Source organism: Danaus plexippus (genome assembly GCF_018135715.1).
Source record: "Danaus plexippus chromosome 16 unlocalized genomic scaffold, MEX_DaPlex mxdp_31, whole genome shotgun sequence".
Classification (NCBI taxonomy): domain Eukaryota; kingdom Metazoa; phylum Arthropoda; class Insecta; order Lepidoptera; family Nymphalidae; genus Danaus; species Danaus plexippus.
Genome location: NW_026869852.1, coordinates 1,950,939 through 1,971,433, shown reverse-complemented (window position 1 = coordinate 1,971,433; position 20,495 = coordinate 1,950,939). Strand labels below are relative to the sequence as shown.

Sequence of the window (20,495 nt, the reverse complement as noted above, 5' to 3'; positions counted from 1 at the left end):
CATCTTCAAGACGTCATTATTGCGATTCATTTTATAATTATTTTTTACGAATTATTTATAAAAAGTTTGAAAAAAAAATTTATATTACCAATTCTTAAATGAATAAAAATCAATGTTAGATTTTTACTTTTATTTTTACGATAAAGTAGTTTTAATGTGTATAAATCATAATTTAAGAAAGCTTTTTGCTATATTCAGTTTAAGAGTATTTTTTTGTGTGAATCACTGCCATAGTCCTCATTTTAAGAATGTTATATGCCATATAGGTCTTAAAAAATTAATTTCAATTAACGACAAAGAAATTGAATAATTAGAATCGCCGGTACTATAATTGAAACAACACTTTAATTAAACAGTTAAACCGTAACTACACTTTTCCCATTATATCTAAAATATTTAATTTTTTATAAATTAGCTCGTTTTATACCGAAAAAGTAAACAAATGAATTTGTATTCATGTTATAGTTATTGCAATAACTATGATAAATATTTTTTATTATGTATAGAGAGTGCAATCATGTCCTTATACAACCAAAATAAGCTTATACTTAATTATTTTAAACGAATGAAGTTCAAGAGAAAGGTTTGATTATGAGATTGATATTACTTTTATTTTGTTTAATTAATTTTACCCTAGCATGCCGGCCTGCGGAGGAAATTGAAGGACCTGGAGACAATAACGAGGAGAAAAAAAATAAGACACAACGCCCAAAATTCTTCTCAGATAAACCTTGGGGAGGTTGGATCCCGCCGGATGACAGTTGGAAAATATGGGTCGCAATATGGGGAAAGGAGAACACATCAATGGCTTTTGATAGTACTGAAGTTGGTAGGAACCCTGAAGACGGCTGGCCGGCTTATTGGAAGGGTAGGAAATTGCACTGGAGTTTGAGTCCTATTATTTTGTCAATTTATTAAATTTCTAGGTTTGGGTAAGGGCAATTCGGGTGTTCCACCTCCCCCTTGGGCGTATATCCCGGAGAACTATGGCAGACCAGATTTTTGTTACCTATTACCCGTGGAGGGTGACTGCAACAAGTCCCAGCACAGGTAGAAACGTGAAAATGAATATACGTTTATATTACACGATGTATTGACCTTTCATGGTTTTAAACACCAGGTGGGGCTTCAATCCCACTGTGAACGCGTGTGACCAGTTCCTGTACAGCGGCTGCGGCGGTAACGAGAACAACTTCATGAATAGAAAAGACTGTGAACGTTCGTGTGGGCGCACTCCACAAACGGATTGCGATTGGGAAGCTATTCCTAAATTAGTATGAAAAGAATTTCTGTCGCTTATCACCATTGTACTGGTATAATTTTTTCTCACAAGTTTTTTTTAGAGATCAAGTAATAAAACAATTGGCATATTGTAAAAAATTATTAATTATTACCATTTTAAATTAATGATCCTGTTATAAGTAGTATGATATGACCTATACACCATGACAATATCAATAATATTATCCTCGCCACTATATATATACACAACATACAGTATACAACATATATATAGAAGAAGAAGATACAACAGTAACAACGATATTTTTCACTCATATCTTAGATCTATAAGGCAGCAACCTCCACTGTGATTGGATCATATCTTTTTTGTTTTCAATCTGGGAGAGGACATTCTCATCTGAAAATAAAATGGTTATGTGATACACGGGTACAGGAAAGACTATTGATAACAAAGACAATCAATGTACCCCTCTCCAGTATGAAGTGTTGCACGAGGCGTATGAACGCCTTGGTGGGGACGGCCATGTTGATGTAGGGGTAGCTAGCACCCGTCTCCGTCTTAGCGTTGGACACGATCGTACCCAGCACCTCCACCTTGAGCTCCTTTGTTATACGGAATATCGGACCTCCGCTGTATAAGTGTACACAGTTAGCATTCGTTGATCTGCTCGGCTTTTATTATTAGTTCTTCAAAATAAGGTCACGTTTTAATGTAGTTGTTGTTTCTTTTTTAAACTTATATAAAGTTGGCGTGACATTACCGAAGAGGTAGGTTAATTTAGTTATAAATATATGCCATATAAAAAAAACCATTAAAGATGACAATCGTTGTGCTTTGATGTTTACAGCGGAGTGAGAACAAAATTTTATAAAAAAATATTTGTTAATGGATCACATTGGGTTCATTCAGGTAGGGTTTTTTTGATATCATCGTCCTAATGGTGCGGGCTGAGTCCTAAGAGCTAGACGTCACCTGAACCCTGATTGCACGCAGCAGGTGGTCTGTATGAGTGACGGGGAGACGTTGTTGACGTGGCCGCTGGTGACGGTCGGCTTCAGCTCCTCCAGGTTGGTCTCGTTGAAGTACGGGAACCCCGCCGCCAGCACAGACTCGCCTGGAACAGATACGAACCTCTGTTAAAACTCTCCAAAATTTACTGTCCATGGCTGAAGCATCGCTGGGTCTATGGTCACATTTTACATTTTATATAAACAATCTTAGACATCGTGACTCAAGTTACTAATTAGTAAATCTACAGGAAAGTCAGGTTTAACACTAAAATATTCTTACAGTCAGCCCGACAATTTTCTTTTCTAAAAAACAAAATCGTAGATATGATTGATAACAGAAACTTCTTGTTCCAAAAACCTTTGTTGGTACATATGAGAACATTAACTAAAATCTTCTAGACAGCTTCGTTTTAATTTAGTTAAATTATTTTATTATATTATTTTGATTATATTTGTCAGCGTCACTTAATTCAACAAGAATGAATGATGTCCTCAGTTTGTTGGTCACCTTTCTGTGCTGACTCCTCAGCGAAGACCGCCGGCAGGAGATGTCTCCAATGAGCCGGTGACACGTATAGCAAGGCGAGATCGTAAGCTAGGTCGTCTTTGGTCTTGTAGCGGACCGCGGCCGTCTCCTTCACGTTGTCACAGTACACCGACACTTTGTGAGACGCGTGCTGATAAAATACATACACAATGATCCAACCGCCCGGCGTCCATTGTTGATGAGGAGGGTTTGTTGATGTGATGCAAGGATCATGGAGCAGATGTCGAGTTATATGTATATATATTAAATTGGTACCGAGATTGACGAAATGTTACTTCATTATCAATGTCAATAGAGAACCAAGACTATGCTCAGAGTCAGCTGACACTTTCAGAAATGTAAGTTGTCTAAGGAACTAAAAGAATTATTTTTAATTAGTTTATTGTGTGGTGATTACAATATTAGAACCAACGACGGTCGTCAGATTCATGTGTGTGTGTGCACGTGTGCGCGTGTGCACGTGTCTGTATACTAACATGTTTGACGACGTGCGCGCACGTGAGAACGTGTCCTCCCCCCAGATAGAGTCCGGCGCCCCAGGCCGCCCCGCACCTCACCAGCACCGTACTGCGGTCCACCAGCTCTGAGCACCGTTATAACAATATCAAGTTTAAACTGTATGGTATTCTTCTTAGTCGCGGTCTGTTACAAGAGCGATCGTCATCTAATATCATATTACTAACTAAACCGTGGAGCGTTCCGATCATTGAAACATCTAATTCATTAAATGTTTAAGACTTCTTGGTAGAACTTCCTAGTAGTGGAAACCTCACCTAGTATCCTAACGTACAGCGGCGACGGCGGCGTCCTAGCGGGGAGCGGCTGTTGGACTCTAAGCTTAGCCGCGAGCACCGACTTGAGAGGGGCGGCCAGGGTGAGACCCACCCACTCCCCGCGCCACCACGACACGGAACACACCACCGCGCCCACCAGATGATTGCTGGTATGAAACACACCAGATAGTGAACATATCACACAATACGAGGCGTATAGGACACATTTAATTAAACCCTCACCGACCACACAATGCCTATATATTTCGTAATATTACGTTAGCAACGTTTTAAAATAACTGCAGGCTTTAAAGAGCTAACCGTCAAATACATACCCACTGCTATGTCGCCCGACGACGAGTTGCAAAAAACACAATTGCAAGATATTTGAATAATGTACCGTTATGAACAGTGTTGTGCAAAATTATATGTGGATAGAAGAGCTGCAGAGGAAAAATATGAGACTCGTACTGGAGTAGTGCGAGTAGCAGTTGATTAAATTATTATCCCAAAAGACACTTCGTGGTTACATATTAATGCATTGTTAACGTAAGTAAAATGTTGCACACTCTATGAAGATGCTTATGAAATGGGAATCAAAGTGATTTAAGTTTTGAAAGCAGTGACTGCCGTAACTCACTCGGGTCCCGCGGTGAAGACTGGCCCTCCCTCCGAGCCCAAGGCGGTGGCAGCGTCTGTCAGTAAGAGGGACGGTCGCTTGCCCACGACACCACACACGGAGCCACGAGTCACCGCGTTCAGGAACACCTACGAATGTAATTAGTATAAGAAAATTAAAAGTCAAATAATATATTATTTCTCTCGTGATGTGATGTATTATAACGTCTCGTCTACCTCGCATCCAAAGGGCGTGGAATGTATGTCGACGGTGGCGCCGCGGTCGGGCGGCGGCTGACACATGTCCAGTAGCTCAGACAGCGGCCTCAGGATCTTAAAATCTGAAATCAGAAACGTCCATTCTCATACACTTTAACTATAGAATTGCAGTTAAATTTGTATCTTATTATTTATTATACGGGAGACTGAATGATTCTGAAAACCGGAGTGCAGCGTTTAATTTGGAATATAGGTACTGCTATGGACGACAGAACTGAAAAGTATATTGACATAAAAAAATTATAAATACTGCAAAGAAAAAGATTCAATGCTTAGTAGTTGGTTCCGAAATGAAATTATTGAATTTTAATATAAAGCAAGCTTATAGCTTGGATACATTCCCTAGAGACAGATAGAACGTTTAAGTTGTCATTATATGATCCGACAACAGATTTTATAAAGTTCTGAAGGTGGACTGTCTAAGATATCTAATAAGCAAAAAAATATTCTCGACTAGTTTTTAGAAGATGTTCAATATACAGCTGTCTTTTCTTTGCAGCAGTTTGTCAATACGTCTATGACATGTACTTCATCTGTAAACCTATAGCACCTCTATTATCCGTCTCCAGGTCTACCAGCACGAACACTGAAAGCAGCGCCTTCCCGAGCTGCGTCTGTTTCTCCACGTCTCCGTCCCGGTGACCGATGGTCCAACTGTACAGGATGTTGTCCACGCAGCGATCCAGCACAGGACATTGCCACACGTGGCATATCCTGCACAAAAGTTGCATCCATCTCGGGTTCAGGAAATATGATACATAGGAACCAAATGGTGTATGAAACGAGAAATCAAGGCTTCTTTCCCGTCCACAAAAATATCGGGTTATATTTGGATGCATTATATTTATTACGAAATTCAATTTTTTTCATGGGCTTAAAAAGAAAACTTATTTGCTAGTTTCAATAATTCGAGAGAAGTAGAAATGCTGCGACCGAGAGTACCTTCCAGTGAGCACTCTAACTTGATAGCTGCTATGTTCCAAGTCAGCATCGTTGTTAAGCGATCTCTCTCTGCTCAGGATCTCGAGGTTCTCGTACATGTTTGGTGTCTTGGATTTAACCTTCTCACAGGTGACGTATATTTCCGGAAGGTTGTCATAGAACTCGTCGTTTAAAATGGGTTTGCCTCGAGCGTTCTTGATAACGTTGGCCTGTTTTAGTGGCGATAATATTGAACCGTGCGTGAGAACCCATCGCTTGGAGAACTTTATTCCTGATGCCGACACTGTCAGTATGTTCGCGTGTTCCGCGTCATCCGAATAGTTGTAGGACACCATGACACCCTCGACCGTCATTTTGACTGGAAAGAAAAATTAGAAATATTCTCTATAAAAAAAAAATACTATTTACTATGACTAGGATATTAATTAAGAACAACGAAAAGATAAAAACTATGTGACGTACATGAGTTGCCGGTGTCAAATGTCACGGAAGCTGTATCGTGTTGTAAGTGTATAATTACGTATTATTAGAATTGACAATGACACATATCAATATAAAATATAAATGATATCTAGTTTAAGCGTTCACCTATATTATATTTACGCATGTATCATTCGAACCGTCTTTCTGTGATGCCTAAGATAACAAATTCTTATCACGTTACAAGTTATTCGAACAAAACCAAAATTTATTTTTAAAGGTTTGCCTCTGCTTCTCTTTCTGTCTAAATGTTTGTGTGAGATGTTTATTTAAACAACATAAATGATTGTAAACGTTTTCCGAGTATGGTGTGGCAATTCTTATTAAGTTTCGATCCAAACCGAAAATCTCTAACATAATATTTTTTTAATCTGCAACAATGAGTAGCGCTGCCAGCAATAACTAATTCTTGTCAATATCATACACATATTCAGTAGACAATGATATAGATTAAAAAAAAAACAATATTTCCGCGAGCAAACCTGTAAGTAAAAGCTAGTTACTTTATAAAAATAGAATGGACGACCATTTACCTCCAAAAGTTACTTTCATCTCTGAGATAATAATTAGTTACTACTACATGCCTTCAAATAAAAACTTCAGAAATGTAACAACATACATTGGACACTCTCTCAAATGTAACACACTAAAAGCTGTACAAATACAGCAATGTATTGCGAAATCTCTTAACATTCTATACACTTGTGAACAGAGAAGTGGTGTAATGATGATATGAGGATGGGGCGCGAACACGATTACAATATTCGCTTCACATAAACCACACCCTTGTGTGAAATAATGAGCCTTATTCAGCGGGTGGTCAATGAGACTATAATTTGTTCAAGTATAAAAGATGACTCCGCGGTATATTTACAGGCTTTTTCTTAGTGCTACCATTGAAAGAACTACTCTCCCACTATATAATACTTTCAAATATTTCATTTTTGTATAGTGCGTCTGTAAAGGTAAGTTATTTATTTTTTTTATTCTAAATTCTTAAAAAATGGTCTAATAATCTTCAAGGAAATTAACTTTCAATTTTAGTGTACAGACTCAAGTTTCCGTAGTGTAGCGGTTATCACGTGTGCTTCACACGCACAAGGTCCCCGGTTCGATCCCGGGCGGAAACAAAATTTGTTTTTAATTTTGACAATTTTTTTTTATTGCTTTCACATGTATGTTTGTATGTTTTTTGTAACCGACTTCTTTAGGCGCGATTTTGACCCACTTTAAACGGCCAGATTTCGTTCAAACTTCGTAGATTTATCGAGGACCGATGACAATACACTAATGATAAAATTATTCCATTTTTCAATTTGACAAAATATGATTTTTGTTAAATTATATAATTTTCATATATAGTCGATAAGGTAAGAAACTTAATTAAAATTAAAAAAACAAGCTATTATAAATAAACCAAACTAAAAAGTAGAAAATAAATAATAGTTTAAAAAAACTAAAAAACATGCTTTTTATAGAAAACCGAACTAAAAAATAGAAAATAAATTTAAATTAAGAAAATAGTGTTAAAAATTTCAATAAATATAAATTAATAATAGTGTGAATTAAAAAAAATATTTTATTTTAAAAAAAGCGTGGGGTGCTTTTTAAGATATTATCGAAATGATAATCACTCTACTCATATCTGTCAATAAAATATTTATAACTATTGACACCATGCACCCCACGCTTTTTTTAAAATAAAATATTTTTTTTAATTCACACTATTATTAATTTATATTTATTGAAATTTTTAACACTATTTTCTTAATTTAAATTTATTTTCTATTTTTTAGTTCGGTTTTCTATAAAAAGCGTGTTTTTTAGTTTTTTTAAACTATTATTTATTTAATATTTTTATTTATATAAAATAATAATATAAAGATAACGAACAAGTACATGTATACTAATTGTAAGATTGCTTGGAAAATATTCCATGAAACTTTTTTCAAAAATATTCCTTCGAGCCGGATTTGAACCAGCGACCTATGGATATCTTTGAATAAACCTCTACAGTCCACCGCTCTACCAACTGAGCTATCGAAGGTTGAGAATAAGATTTCAAATTAGCAATTTGATTTCATATATTATTTATATAAATATAAACACTTGTAAATAATAAATGTTAAATATGAAAGTCCTTTAAAGTTTAGAAACTGCTGTAAAGCTACCTTTGTTAACTTTATGTAGCCGTTACTTTACATAAAAAATACTTTATTTTGGATTTGATAATGAATTAAAGTAAATTTAAATATTTTGGAAATTAGACTTTTTTTTAATTTTTTTATCTATGTGTTATCAAATAATAACAAAATAATGTTGTGCGTTTATTGTGATCAATATGTAGACACGTTTATAAAATAATAGGTTTATTCTCTGTATGTTTTATTAACAGCTATTATCAGAACTTATATTGAACCAATAACCTTAAACTTGGCATTCTAATTGTTTTATTCTGCATTAATTACTTTGTTTTTTTTAAACAATGGCTGGAAAGGGTCAGGAAATACGCGCCGATAATAATATAATGGCGACTTACCCTTTATTGGCTCCTGTAATACGATATTTCTTTAGCTCAAATGACGAAGATTTTTATGATATCGTTAATTCAAAATGTTCTAATGAGAGAAATGTCCATAAAGAATTTATTTAATTTCGAAACCCGCTTCAGAAACAGCGACATTTAAAATCTATGACACTTGATTTTACACAAATTTCAACTTTGATGTCATATTCTCAAGCGAATTCAAAGTAATTTCGGCGCCAAATTTTGTATTATTTTGTTGTCTGATCTGTATCTTTGAGAAGTTTTAGTGCAATCTATTTTGCTTTCGCGTATAGAAAGTACAAGTACAAAGTACAAAAACATATGTACTTCAATCCATTGAAACATTCTACATTTTCATAGGTAGAAAAATAGTAATAATCATTAATTTAAATCCCAAATATATTTTTTATCGTCATGATAGACTTCTCATTGAGTTTACAGTTAGTTCACAACACTAGTCAGTCCTGGTGACAGACAATAGAAGTGGGTGAAGGTTACAGGACATTGTGCTGTGATCATGATTTGGCCGACATCCTTGGACGGTCGGAAGGTGGGGTCGACTGATGGGAGGTTCAAAACGAATGAGAAATAATAAATTATAGGTTCCAAATAAAAAATCAATTTAAAATATTTTTGTATTGATTAATAGCATTCGTTGTGGCACGCGTCAACATTGCATCAGAGTAGCTATGACCCAAACCTAGATCTATGAACCTGTGATCCTGGCCGACCGTCGCGGTGATGAGACAATGTATTCGTAGTGAACATTCTGTAATCATCACCGACCCGTTCTAACCAGCTGCGACTGGTTACACAATATCTGCATGTATATTTTGAGGTCATTCATTAAAGTAATCGACATCATCGTAATCATCGTATCATAATATAGTAGATATTTTAAGTTTTTAAGTTTATCTTTACAAAGAAGCTTAGTATTTTGGACATTTCAATATTTAGATTCTGGGATTTTTCTTCGTTTATAAATGATTAAAAAAAATATATTTTTTTAAATCGCTAGACGAATGTTTTAAGAGACTCGTCTGCTGATTTAGTGATTTTATAGAATAGTTTTTGATCTCACATCATTATAAGTATGTATGTGCGTTATTTTTGTTTCTATCTATGTTTATTAATTCGAGAAACTCTGATTAGTCTCTGAGGGTCTCGGTAGGTTTTAGCTTAAATAGTCAAATAATTCTAAGATTAAGGCCTAATTTGTAACGGCCTTAATGTATAAATTAATGTATAGGACGTTAATACTTTTAATTGGTTAGTGACAGTTCGTCCTGTAGACATGCATTCAAAAAGGTTCCTGTGTGAAACGGAAATGACGGGCTTCAGAGCTTCACAGATACTTAACTGTCCAATTGAAACAAACTAGCGTGAGTAACGGGATCCGGTCCCGTGACTATTACTTCATTCGTTATAATCTTATACAATTTAATTTTAATTAAACTCCATAATATAAAAAAATACAAAACCATCACTATTTTATGACCTATGAACAATTTCTAAATAATATATATTTATGGTAAACAATTTGAGAAGTTTAATGTGAAGGTGTCATCTATACGTATATAATAGTATTCCGTCCTGCATCTTTTCACGCTATCCGAATTCTTTGTTCGGTTTATCGCTTCCAGCAATCCAAGGAGTCCCGAGCGTTACGATAAGCCCACGACAATACAATAATGGACGCTCTTTTGACTAATGGATCGCATCCTGCGCGGGCCGCGGCCCAGCGCCAGCACGTTCAGTCACTGCTAAGAGTCCGTTTCTCTCACTCCTCAAGTTACGCCATTACACACGTTTCTTTACAGAGACAAAAAATCCCGTTCAACATGTTTCCGTGATCGCGTTCAATCATATAACACTTTATTGTTCACATCCTCGCGTGGGCTCGGAACTCGAATGTCGCGACACGACGCCCGACGACACATCGCGTCGGTGACGGCTGAACATGTATCAGTTTGAATATCGAAAAGGATTATAAAACGAAAAAGTTTTTATGTAACAGTCGGAGTGTGTTGAGGATGCAGTGTTAAACATAGTGTACATTGAGATAATTAATATTTGTGAATATTATAACGGATATGCCTGCGTTGCGACGTCTGGCATCGAGTGTAAGGAAAAAGAAGTCACTTTCACCGGCTCAGTTTCCGAGCCAGTTGCACACTTCCATTTATTTGATGCGATAACGTTTTAGGTAAGTGCATTTTAGAAGTAATTAGTATAAAGTGGGGTACTGTTATAGTTAATGAGCGTACCAGTTAGTCAAACAACAGGTGTTGCTTGGTGTACGAAAGTGCATAGGTTCGCTGTTGAGATTTATCGATACACGTCGAGGTAAGAAACATAAATAAGTTTTTCGAGTAGTTTATTTATATTAAACTTGTTAATAAATATCTAATGGAAATGTTTACAAAAATAGTAGGTACATGGCTTTAGATTAACACGCGTACTTAATATTTAATTACGCAATACTATCCTAGTAAAAAATCGCAATTAAATCTTTAACATAATTTTTACATTATAAAAGTTGAAAAAAAAAGTTAAATAAACTCTCAATGTTCCTGTAAAGTTTCGTCTTAACGTTAGTAACTTTTTCATGTATAATTTTTTTTTTATATTAACTGTTGATTAATTGCAAAAAATAAAAAAAAAAGATTTTTAAAACTAATATATATAATTTAGAAACAAATCATTATATTTTCTTACCTTATTTGTTTACAGTTTGAGGTTAGTTCAACAAACTCACGTAAATCACTTAACTTTAGAACACGTTTAATACTTACAGATCTGTAGCTAAGACTAAAACGCATGATAATATTACAATTGATGACTACATTTTATAATATTTTTAGAATATATACAAAGTAACCAATAAATCGTTCATAATTCGACCCATCGCTATCAGCTGTTGAACTTTGGTGTAGAGGAGAATCATATTGACAGTTCTCCATTCCATCCGATGATCACTTCATACATGTCACTTAATACGTAGTTCGTAACATATTTAATAGATGGCGCTGTCACTAAATTTTATATATAAATTAAAATGTTAAGCAATTATAATGTTAGAGCTTTGAACATTATGACTAAAATCTGTGAAAATATATAAAAAAATATTTAATATGAGTTATCTCAGCCACAAAAATTACAATTTATTGTGAGAAATGTTTTCGTCATACGATTCAAGATATATATTAATTATTATATATAATATCATATTTGTAAAATTTTATTATCTCATGTAACTGTTAAAGAAGCAAGTATGACTATGATTTTAGGGTCATTCCACAAAGTAAGTTAATCTTAACGGAGGGGGCGGAATTACTAGAATGTAACATTCTATGACAAAGCGCAGGGGGTTGGGAGTCAAAAGCAGCGTGTCTTGACATGGAGGGAGTCCGAAAATGAGATTTCTCTGAGGAATTAAAATGTTTTGATATTAATGTGACGTAACTTATGATTGGCCCCGTTGACCATGTGTGATATTTTGGTTTAAATAAAATTAAATTTTCCATTTTAAATCGTTTTGAAAATATCAAGTGAGAAATAATCATACGAAATGTTTAAGTCTCGTAACTGCAGTCATTTACATAACCTATTAACAAATTTTTATAGTAAACTAGTTTTTACCCGTGACTTCGTCCGCATTGGATAGTTTTTTGTATAGTAGTATGAAAACACCTGAGCTGTACTTTTTGTACGTATGTTTGAATTGTGCCGAGATGGGATAAGGCCATACTAAGTGTGATTGTCATAGGTTAGGTTGGTTAATACATTTTAAGAAGAAGATAAGTTACTGCAATACATTTTTATATACGATGATTTTTGTTTTTCCTTCCTTGGCCAGAAAAGTAATTTTTCCCATGGGAATGCGTTGTTTTCCCGCGGTCAAAATTAACTCATGTCAAACTTACAAACAGATGTCAAACTTACATACATACATGTCAAACTTAACAAAATTAACTCAAACTATCTCCTTACCAAATTTCATTTAAATCTGTTCAGTAGTTTAGGTGTAAAAGCGATCGGCCCACCCGAATTTTCCCTCGGAAATGCGTCATTTTCCCGGGGTAAAAAGTAGCCTATGTCCTTTCTCGGGTATCAAAATATCTCCATACCAAATTTCGTGCAAATTGTTTCAGTAGTTAAGGCGTGATTGAGTAACAGACAGACAGACAGAGTTACTTTCGCATTTATAATATTAGTATAGATGATAAAATATAACTTCTCCTTTGATAATCTTGTCATATCATACTATTAACGTAGCTTTTTTTTATTGAATGACAAACGGGAAACGCTCCGTATCCAGTGGCGTTGCAAACTAGGACTAAGCATAAATATCTTAATTAGTGATATTAATGCGTACTAAAATTTTACCACTATATTTCACAAAATTTTTTAGCATAATATCTTCTTTAAACTCTTACAGCGACGTAACATTTTAAGGAGAAGAACAATTTGACGTCTAAGTTAAGATTTTATTTCAGTCAAGTTGAAAACTATGACATGATCTATATAAATAAATAAATGTAACATATAATAGGAGTTCATACAATTAATTTTATGATCAAAAAAGGAATTGGTTAACCAAAGATGTGGACCCGCGTGACGTGTGACACTCGGTTTCCTCAAATACTTAGCGGAATCTATTTTTGTACTATTTATATTAACGGGTTGAAGTCTAATGTTAATTTCGTTAATTCTGTATGTCAGTTTTATTATTCAGTTTAATTAGCCAGCGACGTAAAAATAAGTTCCCGTCGAGGACGCATTTTGTAGTAGAGTGTACCTTATCTTAGTCGTGCTTTCAGATACTCCTATTCAGGTTTTTCATTATTATTATGGAATACATTCGAATTAACGTTAAGTTGAAAAACTTTGTAACTGTCGGTGTGAAGTTGACAGGGCTTATACGAATGGTCATCGTTTACATGTTCATGACAGCTCCATATTGTTATTGCTAACGCTTTAAGAGCGCTGGAATAAACAGAGGAAAAAAAAACGCTTTATAAAATTTCGTGCCAATCAATTAACTCAACACATTTAAAAATCGAATCGTTAAACATACATTAAGACTTGATTCATTTATTCCGTACCGGAAAAATCGCTTTGGTTGTGTTAGTGATTTATATAAATAGCAGTCGGGTATTTAAAGTCACTGCTGAGTCATAAATCATAATTGAACTGCTACAATACAAGAGTAAAAGGGTAAATTACCCCAAGGCAATGGAAAAGGAAGGCGTGCACTAATATTTTTACGTCGACAAAGATAATTATATAATGAACTGAGCTGTAATTATTTTGTGTGAACGTTCTAGAGGATTCTATTGCGGAAAACAAGCGAAGCGGCTTTACCTTTTGTGGTCTTGTTTTAGGAATAAATTAATTACACGAATATGTTAAAACAAATTTTATCTCTTATATTACAGCGTTAATATTCTGTGGCTGTACAATCTTCTTTTTACTCTGTTGTAATTAATGACAAACTCTCTGTTAATATCAAAGGTTGTCAGGATATCTTTTTTTATTGTTTTTTTTTTAATATATTAATTTTTAATATTTTTTTTTTTGCACGGATGAAGACCATATTTAAAACAACCAACCAACGTACAATTAATTATGAATATAATATATTAATAAATCATTATTATGAAATAATCATTACCTATCAGTGTCATCGCAAAAATATATACAACCGTCATTAATTATATATAAAACCGTCATTAATCGATTGAAATAAGATTGAAATAATTATATCCCTTTAAAGTTCCAAGAAGCTAAGAATTCCATTCAAAATCAATGATTCACGTTCTATTTAATTCCATTATCTCCGGATAAATTTTTTATCTGAACTCCTCGCATACTTTAAGTACACAATCGGAAATACATTACGATTAACACAAGTTTGTGTGCCACACAACTTACGGATCCTTTCCCGTTCCTCATTCAATAACCAACTATAATACTACAATGTCAAAAGATTCTGAATGAAAATCTGCTAGCGCTCCGTATTTCGTATGATTTTTTAAATTCTTTTTTTTTTTTATTATCTTTTTTTCTAGTTTATTTGTAATGAATTTATATGACTATTTGAATGTTTTTGTATTCGACATTCAAACAAATAACCTAGAGCCTTTAAGATTTCGTCATATGTCGTAATGTTTTGTTTTACGCCTTACAGATACATGTTGTATAATATAACTTTTATATACACCGTGTGTGATGCACTGTCAATGGTCAATTGAAGACATTAAATACATCAATGATTTTCCGTATCCCGTTAATAAGTGTTCTAAATTTAAAATTTAAAATTTGATTATATTCTTTTTTGTTGCTTATCTTTTTAAGTTTACATATAGCTTACCTGTAATAACAGTTTCTTGGTTCTTAATTCTTAATTTCGGAACGGAATTTGTAACAAAATAATTGAATATTATGTAAGGTTGGACATTATGATGTAGAGTGAATAGGAGGCAAAAGGCAAATATGTATGCGTGTGAAACCTATTAGGCTTGTAAAAATCAGACCAAAAATAACATTGACAAATGAGTCAACCAAGAGTATTTTTAATTTATTCGATTTTGTAAGGGAAAAAATCTCTGTTCCGAGAAAAATGAATGTTAGTTTTTAAATAAGTATATCGTGGGTTCCGTGTCGTCGGTTCATAAGATGGTAGTTCATAATTAGCTTATAATAGGAAATTAAAATTCACATATATCTCAGTAAATTGTTACTTCAAACGAAGTCCTTAGTAGCCGGCACGTTCAGGATACTACTAGAACAAATGTTGTATTTTATCGTGATAACATTTTAGACATGAAATTGTTTGCATGACAGAACTGAGCTTAGTACACGTATTGTAACGAACTCGGAGAACTTTAATGAAAGTTTTTAAAATTCATGACGATGACCCATACTAGGAACAATGCAGAGATAATTTGAATGAGGTTCCTACTACTGAACACTATGTTGCGCAGCTCACGATCGTTTAACGTTTTTTTGCACGATTGTTTTTAACAAAATTATGTAATTTTAAAAGATTATATATATAAATGTTTGCTATAATTGTAATATGAGTCTTATAACAGATTGTTAAGTTACGTCAGTAGACGTGGGAACTGTAAAAATTTGTATATATAATATGTTTGTATGTGTATTTCCATATGAGACAACTGATAGTTCCAATGCCACATGCCAATCATGATTTTTGGACCGTAACATATTATACTACGTACATAACATGCACTCCTTAAATTTTTTACCATATTCTTGATACATTTTCTTAAACACTTTCAACTCGTTAGATTTTTAAACTATTTTCTCATGTATTCCCTAATGGCGAGATTTTGCTTTAAATCGAATTTGTTTTATTATTTGACATTCAATTTGCGAAACAAAGGAACTTCGTTTATGTATTTTAGCAAGAATGTCAACGGTTTAATTAATTTATCAAAAGCTCTCGTTACTTTTAAACCTTTCAAGTCCAAGAGTTAATTATTGGGAAAATTAAACTAAAAAATATTTTTCAATCAAAAATGCTGAGTGAAAAATGCCTTAGAAATGAAATGATTTCATAACCCCCATTAATGTTACCTGAGAATTGATTTTCTGAGAATATACGACGTGTCATGTTTACATTTCAAATAAACAGCATCATATTAATTCTCGTCTGATTTGAAATACACTGACTAATAAAATTAAATAAAACGCTAATGTTTACTTAAATCTTTACTTTTTTTTATATATATTCTATTGTGTTGAGTTATATTCAGCCAATATTAAGTTATAACATCGGTACCTACCGTTTCAAAGGAGCTACATCTGTAAAAAGGTCCATTACAGATTATCTGACGTAAACGGTGATTGTTATTACGACTGCAACATAATATCTATAGCTTTATTTTGTTCATTCCTTCCTACATTACGGATATATCTTGTGATATAATAATAAATATATTAAGACTTGGCGGTAAAGTAGTTGGCGACCTAGTACTGAACTTCGTATATATACATATATATTTGTTTCCTGCAGGAATTTTAACCTTTTTATTTCTTTAAAAAGGCATCTCATACAGTAATGATATATGTTATAACATGAGCACACTATATAATATGCTTGCGTTTTATTAAGCTACATGTATAGCTCATGGTTAGATATGAACTGTCTTGAGACATTAAAGGCCAGTTATTAGAGCACCTCTATCATATCAGATACATATAAAACCTAGTTCTACAATACTGTCAGTATAATTGAAGTAAAAGCCTGACTAAAATAAAAAAAAAAAACATCCCATTAGTGAATAATTGTAATTGCGCGTAATTTCTGCATATCAAACATACTGTCGGTACAAAATATTCATTCAAGTTGAAGGTCTTTCAAAGTGAAGCGTGTCTATTCGGCGTTCGCCCTGGCGCCAATTTTTTGTTCGTCTATATGTTGATTATAATACATTGTTCAGCGATGTTTGTTTGACAGACGATCAATTAGATGCCAATTAAAGATTTAATTCGATTCCCATCGGTTCGTTATAACATTTACTGTTATTCATAAAAAAAATTAATAAACAAAACTTTCAAGAGCTTCATCGTGTATGGGACGAATAAATATGTTTTTTATTGATATTGCAATAAAATATTGCACAATATGTCACTTTCATGACGTCACTAATAGCTGTCAGTTGCATTGTATCGTATCTATTGATATTAAACGTGATTGAACCTTGGTCCGTTCGTTCTCGGTATGCGAACGCGCCATTATAAAGTAATTATTTAAAATCACGTCGGTTATTACAATAAGAAAAATATGTACGTACCTCAGTATAATTAGCACGGCTGTACAGTCAATGGAAATAACTAATAAGACATTGAATTCATATGATAAATATTCCTATAATGATGTTATTTAGAAAATTGAAGATAGATGATGTTAAAAATACTTAAGATATAGATAGTATGAAAGTTACGGAATGCAGAAATAAAAAAAGACTAACTGTAATGATAAGACAGTGCGGAAGATTTGGTATGAAAATACTTATTTTAGTAATATATATAGCTGTTTCTAAAAATTGTTAATGACTAGATAACGTTAAGACGAAAATCTAAATGGATAAGCTTAGCAGAAGTTTGCGTTCCAAACGTTTTCCGATCTCATTCAATATTTATATTAATATGCGAAGAATTATGACTGAAAAACTATTTAAACTCCGTATGTAGTGTGACAATGTAAACTTGGGGTAAACTTACTATACTGATACGATAAAAATTTGCGGGTTACTAGGGAATATGTCGGGGCAACGTTAAGACATAGAAGCCACCAGCATTAATATAAGAAGCTAACTTTAATATTTTTTTCTATATTTTAACATATCGTTCTATCAAATATTACAAAATGAGTGGAGACTTAAAACTGGAGGCCGACATATTATACTTAGAAACAAGTGTGGTAATAAAATAATAATGTAATGGTTCTTTCCCTTTTTAAAGTGATTGTTTTTTATATAAATCATGCTGCTATTAATACATGGGATTATATGTCATAGTGTTTTGTTCTATGAATGCGGAACTCTAATCCAGACGAAGCTCGTCTCCAGTGCATACTCGTCAGTAATAAAGCATCTATTTCTATTCCGTACGTCAAAGCATCAAATAACAAACAAAATTTACGACAATTTTTTTTTAACAATGTTTATCAAACTAGTTTTCATGAAAAACACCAGCGCATTTTTCTCTTTCGACGTCATCAAGGATTTTGGTTCTGTTTTAATATAATTTGAAGCAAAATTTATCTAATACTTTACGCCCACCATCGGCTGCATTCAGTTTAAAAGTTAAAGAGTGTAACAGAAAAAATATTGAAATACATTAACAGATAGCAGTTTGGTTTAAATAAAAAATACGAAATCAACTTGTGAAAAAAAAACTGTGCAATCTGTTGCGGAACGAATGATTATTTAGGAACGAATGAATTAATGAAAATTCAATAGATGGAAGAAGGAACACAAAATATTTTGTAATTTGTATTTGTTCTGAAAGTACAAACAAACATCTCTTATATCGCAGCCAGCTCGTTATTTGATTTCGTTTATAGGAATCTCTGAATGATCACTTGCTTCTGTACGACACATTCTAACTGCGAACTCTACATTGACTTGCTTTGACAGAATTTGTCTATCCATACATAGTGTGAGCTGGAAATGTAGCGGGTACATGTTAAAACAGCTTTAGATTTCCTATAGTCATATAACAGTGATCCCATCACTAAAAGACACTCGGCAATAATGAAACTTAACATAATTATTTAAAGATGAAAATTGTTCAATTTGTTATTCGTATATTTTGAAGTTTGTTAATTTAACTTTGTTCTCTATTTGTTTTCACAGTTCCATGTAATCGTTAAGGACTGTATTTCATAATGCAATGTATAAAAATGTCGTTTTGTATGCATGTGATGTACTAAAATAGTAATTTATAATTTTGATCTGTTAACTCGTTTTCCAGTTAGAGGCGAAAATATAAAAAAATAAGAAAATATACACTTAGATTCTCTAAAAAACATATATTCAATGAACGAATTGAGCCGTTTTCAAGATAATTGTTGGATATAAATATTAATATATTATATTTATATAATAAATATATTCCTGAGGTACACTGGAACGAATTGCTTTGCTCAAACTTAAAATTGAAGTCAAATAATAATTCTTTTCCGATGCTAACTTATATGACGAATCAGGGTTTAGTTGGAAACATTATTATGATCATTATTTCTGAATATATAACTAATCAATTTTTTATTTGAATTGCAATTCTTTCATGAAAAAAACATTAATTTTGACAACTCTCACATTAAATACATGACACTGGCAGAGCGAATAGATTGCCATACTAAAAAATAAAAAAAAATCTGTTTACATGTTCGACCTAATGTCATTGAACATGTTCCCTCCAAAATGTGACATTGTGTAATACGTAGAAAATGTATATTATAATACGAGTGCGTGTAAACTGTAAAATATTCTGCGGCTATCATTCATTTGTCGATGAACGTGTCATTTTTTTATTTCTTTTCATAAAGGCTTCGGCGCAGCGCGAGCGCAGACGGTGACGTAAAGCCTTACTGAGGATATCAAAAAAATTTACAAAAATCTTTTTAGCTGATCATCCATATAATATTTAATAATTTTGTTTTATTAATTTATCCTAAATGAACTTTATTTAGTAACTGCTAAGGTTTGTATTGGCGTGTCCTGATCGTCGATGGGAAGGTTCGAGTGATAGACGCCGTCGTTATTACGCAATCCTTGTATCTCGTACATTGAACGCTTCACGCCGGTCATCATACAGACAGTACAATTTCTTTTAAAGGAACACGTAATTCGAAACGATAAATGTACATCATTTTTAACATTGTCATAAGACGGCTTTATAATGCCGCTTTGAATTTTTTTTTAACGAGAAACTGGAAAAAAAAACTAATGTGGTCGAAGTATAATTTTCTGAACGTCTCAAATCATAGCTTAAAAAAAAAAAACAAAAAAAGCAATTATTCAATCTGACGTCAACAATTAACATAGGTTTAAAGCGAAGTATCATATTAGTTCTCAAAATTTTAGAGATCGAAAGTTTTATTTAATATACTAATAAACCTAGTTGCATATCGCATATAATTTAATTGGCTATCAAACGAATATGGAACGTGTGCATAATTTGTAACTAGCTATGCAAATTGCATTTTATTTGATGTCTTGCCAACGTTATAACATCGAAATGATTTCACGTTGCAAAACATGAAGAATATATAAAAACTGTCTTCAATATTTCATTAAACTAAAAACCATAATTAAGTATAAAGAATATTTTTTATTAGTATTTCTTTAACCTAAATAATACTAACAAACGCGCCACAGCTATGTAATGAATCCTGTGAGACCTTCAATCTCCTGCTCTCAGTACCTTTCAAGTGCAGCGCCAACATTTCTAATAGGTTTGTTACAGTAAGCTGTGAGTGTTCTTGCATCAGGTGTGTTGAGGCCGCATACCACCG

At 33.2% G+C, this 20,495-nt stretch overlaps 3 protein-coding genes and 2 non-coding genes across 8 annotated transcripts in view; 3 read left to right on the top strand and 2 right to left on the bottom strand.

Moving 5' to 3' along the window:
* Window positions 1-419: 419 nt before the first annotated feature.
* LOC116771763 (collagen alpha-1(XXVIII) chain-like) lies at window positions 420-1,362 on the top strand. The gene is made up of 3 exons (XM_032663721.2): window positions 420-868; window positions 927-1,050; window positions 1,121-1,362. The coding sequence occupies exons 1-3, from the start codon at window positions 592-594 to the stop codon at window positions 1,278-1,280; spliced, it is 561 nt and encodes a 186-aa protein (XP_032519612.1). The 5' UTR covers window positions 420-591; the 3' UTR covers window positions 1,281-1,362.
* Window positions 1,363-1,374: 12 nt separating this feature from the next.
* LOC116771759 (peroxisomal leader peptide-processing protease-like) overlaps window positions 1,375-20,495 on the bottom strand; it is a 38,361-nt gene continuing 19,240 nt past the window's right edge. The window contains exons 1-11 of one of the 4 annotated variants that reach the window (XM_032663717.2): window positions 11,236-11,373; window positions 5,413-5,770; window positions 5,021-5,184; window positions 4,429-4,532; window positions 4,214-4,341; window positions 3,574-3,740; window positions 3,277-3,383; window positions 2,762-2,930; window positions 2,216-2,357; window positions 1,710-1,873; window positions 1,375-1,639 (exon numbers count right to left, since the gene is read on the bottom strand). In XM_032663717.2, the coding sequence (XP_032519608.1) occupies window positions 1,554-1,639; window positions 1,710-1,873; window positions 2,216-2,357; window positions 2,762-2,930; window positions 3,277-3,383; window positions 3,574-3,740; window positions 4,214-4,341; window positions 4,429-4,532; window positions 5,021-5,184; window positions 5,413-5,765 (1,584 nt within the window). In that variant the 5' untranslated portion in view covers window positions 5,766-5,770; window positions 11,236-11,373 and the 3' untranslated portion in view covers window positions 1,375-1,553. Of the gene's footprint in view, window positions 1,640-1,709; window positions 1,874-2,215; window positions 2,358-2,761; window positions 2,931-3,276; window positions 3,384-3,573; window positions 3,741-4,213; window positions 4,342-4,428; window positions 4,533-5,020; window positions 5,185-5,412; window positions 5,771-5,874; window positions 6,314-11,158; window positions 11,374-20,495 lie in introns of those variants that run through there. The other 3 variants (XM_032663716.2, XM_032663718.2, XM_061528310.1) reach the window with 3 other exon arrangements.
* Window positions 6,950-7,022, top strand: Trnav-cac (transfer RNA valine (anticodon CAC)). Its single transcript has one exon. It is a non-coding gene; the product is annotated as a tRNA-Val (tRNA).
* On the bottom strand, window positions 7,851-7,939 carry Trnay-gua (transfer RNA tyrosine (anticodon GUA)). The gene is given in 2 exon segments: window positions 7,851-7,886; window positions 7,903-7,939. It is a non-coding gene; the product is annotated as a tRNA-Tyr (tRNA).
* The window catches only part of LOC116771765 (CHH-like protein), a 33,300-nt gene continuing 22,985 nt past the window's right edge, over window positions 10,181-20,495 (top strand). The window contains exon 1 of the mRNA XM_032663724.2: window positions 10,181-10,646. The gene's annotated coding sequence lies outside the window, so the exon portion shown is untranslated. The remainder of the gene's footprint in view (window positions 10,647-20,495) is intronic.

Bases quoted from the DNA above. Each gene is read 5' to 3' on its own strand.
- LOC116771763 (XM_032663721.2), top strand. From the start codon at position 592: ATGAGATTGATATTACTTTTATTTTGTTTAATTAATTTTACCCTAGCA. The intron at 869-926 runs GTAGGAAATTGC...TTAAATTTCTAG, and splicing joins CTGGCCGGCTTATTGGAAGG to GTTTGGGTAAGGGCAATTCG. The intron at 1,051-1,120 runs GTAGAAACGTGA...TTTAAACACCAG, and splicing joins TGCAACAAGTCCCAGCACAG to GTGGGGCTTCAATCCCACTG.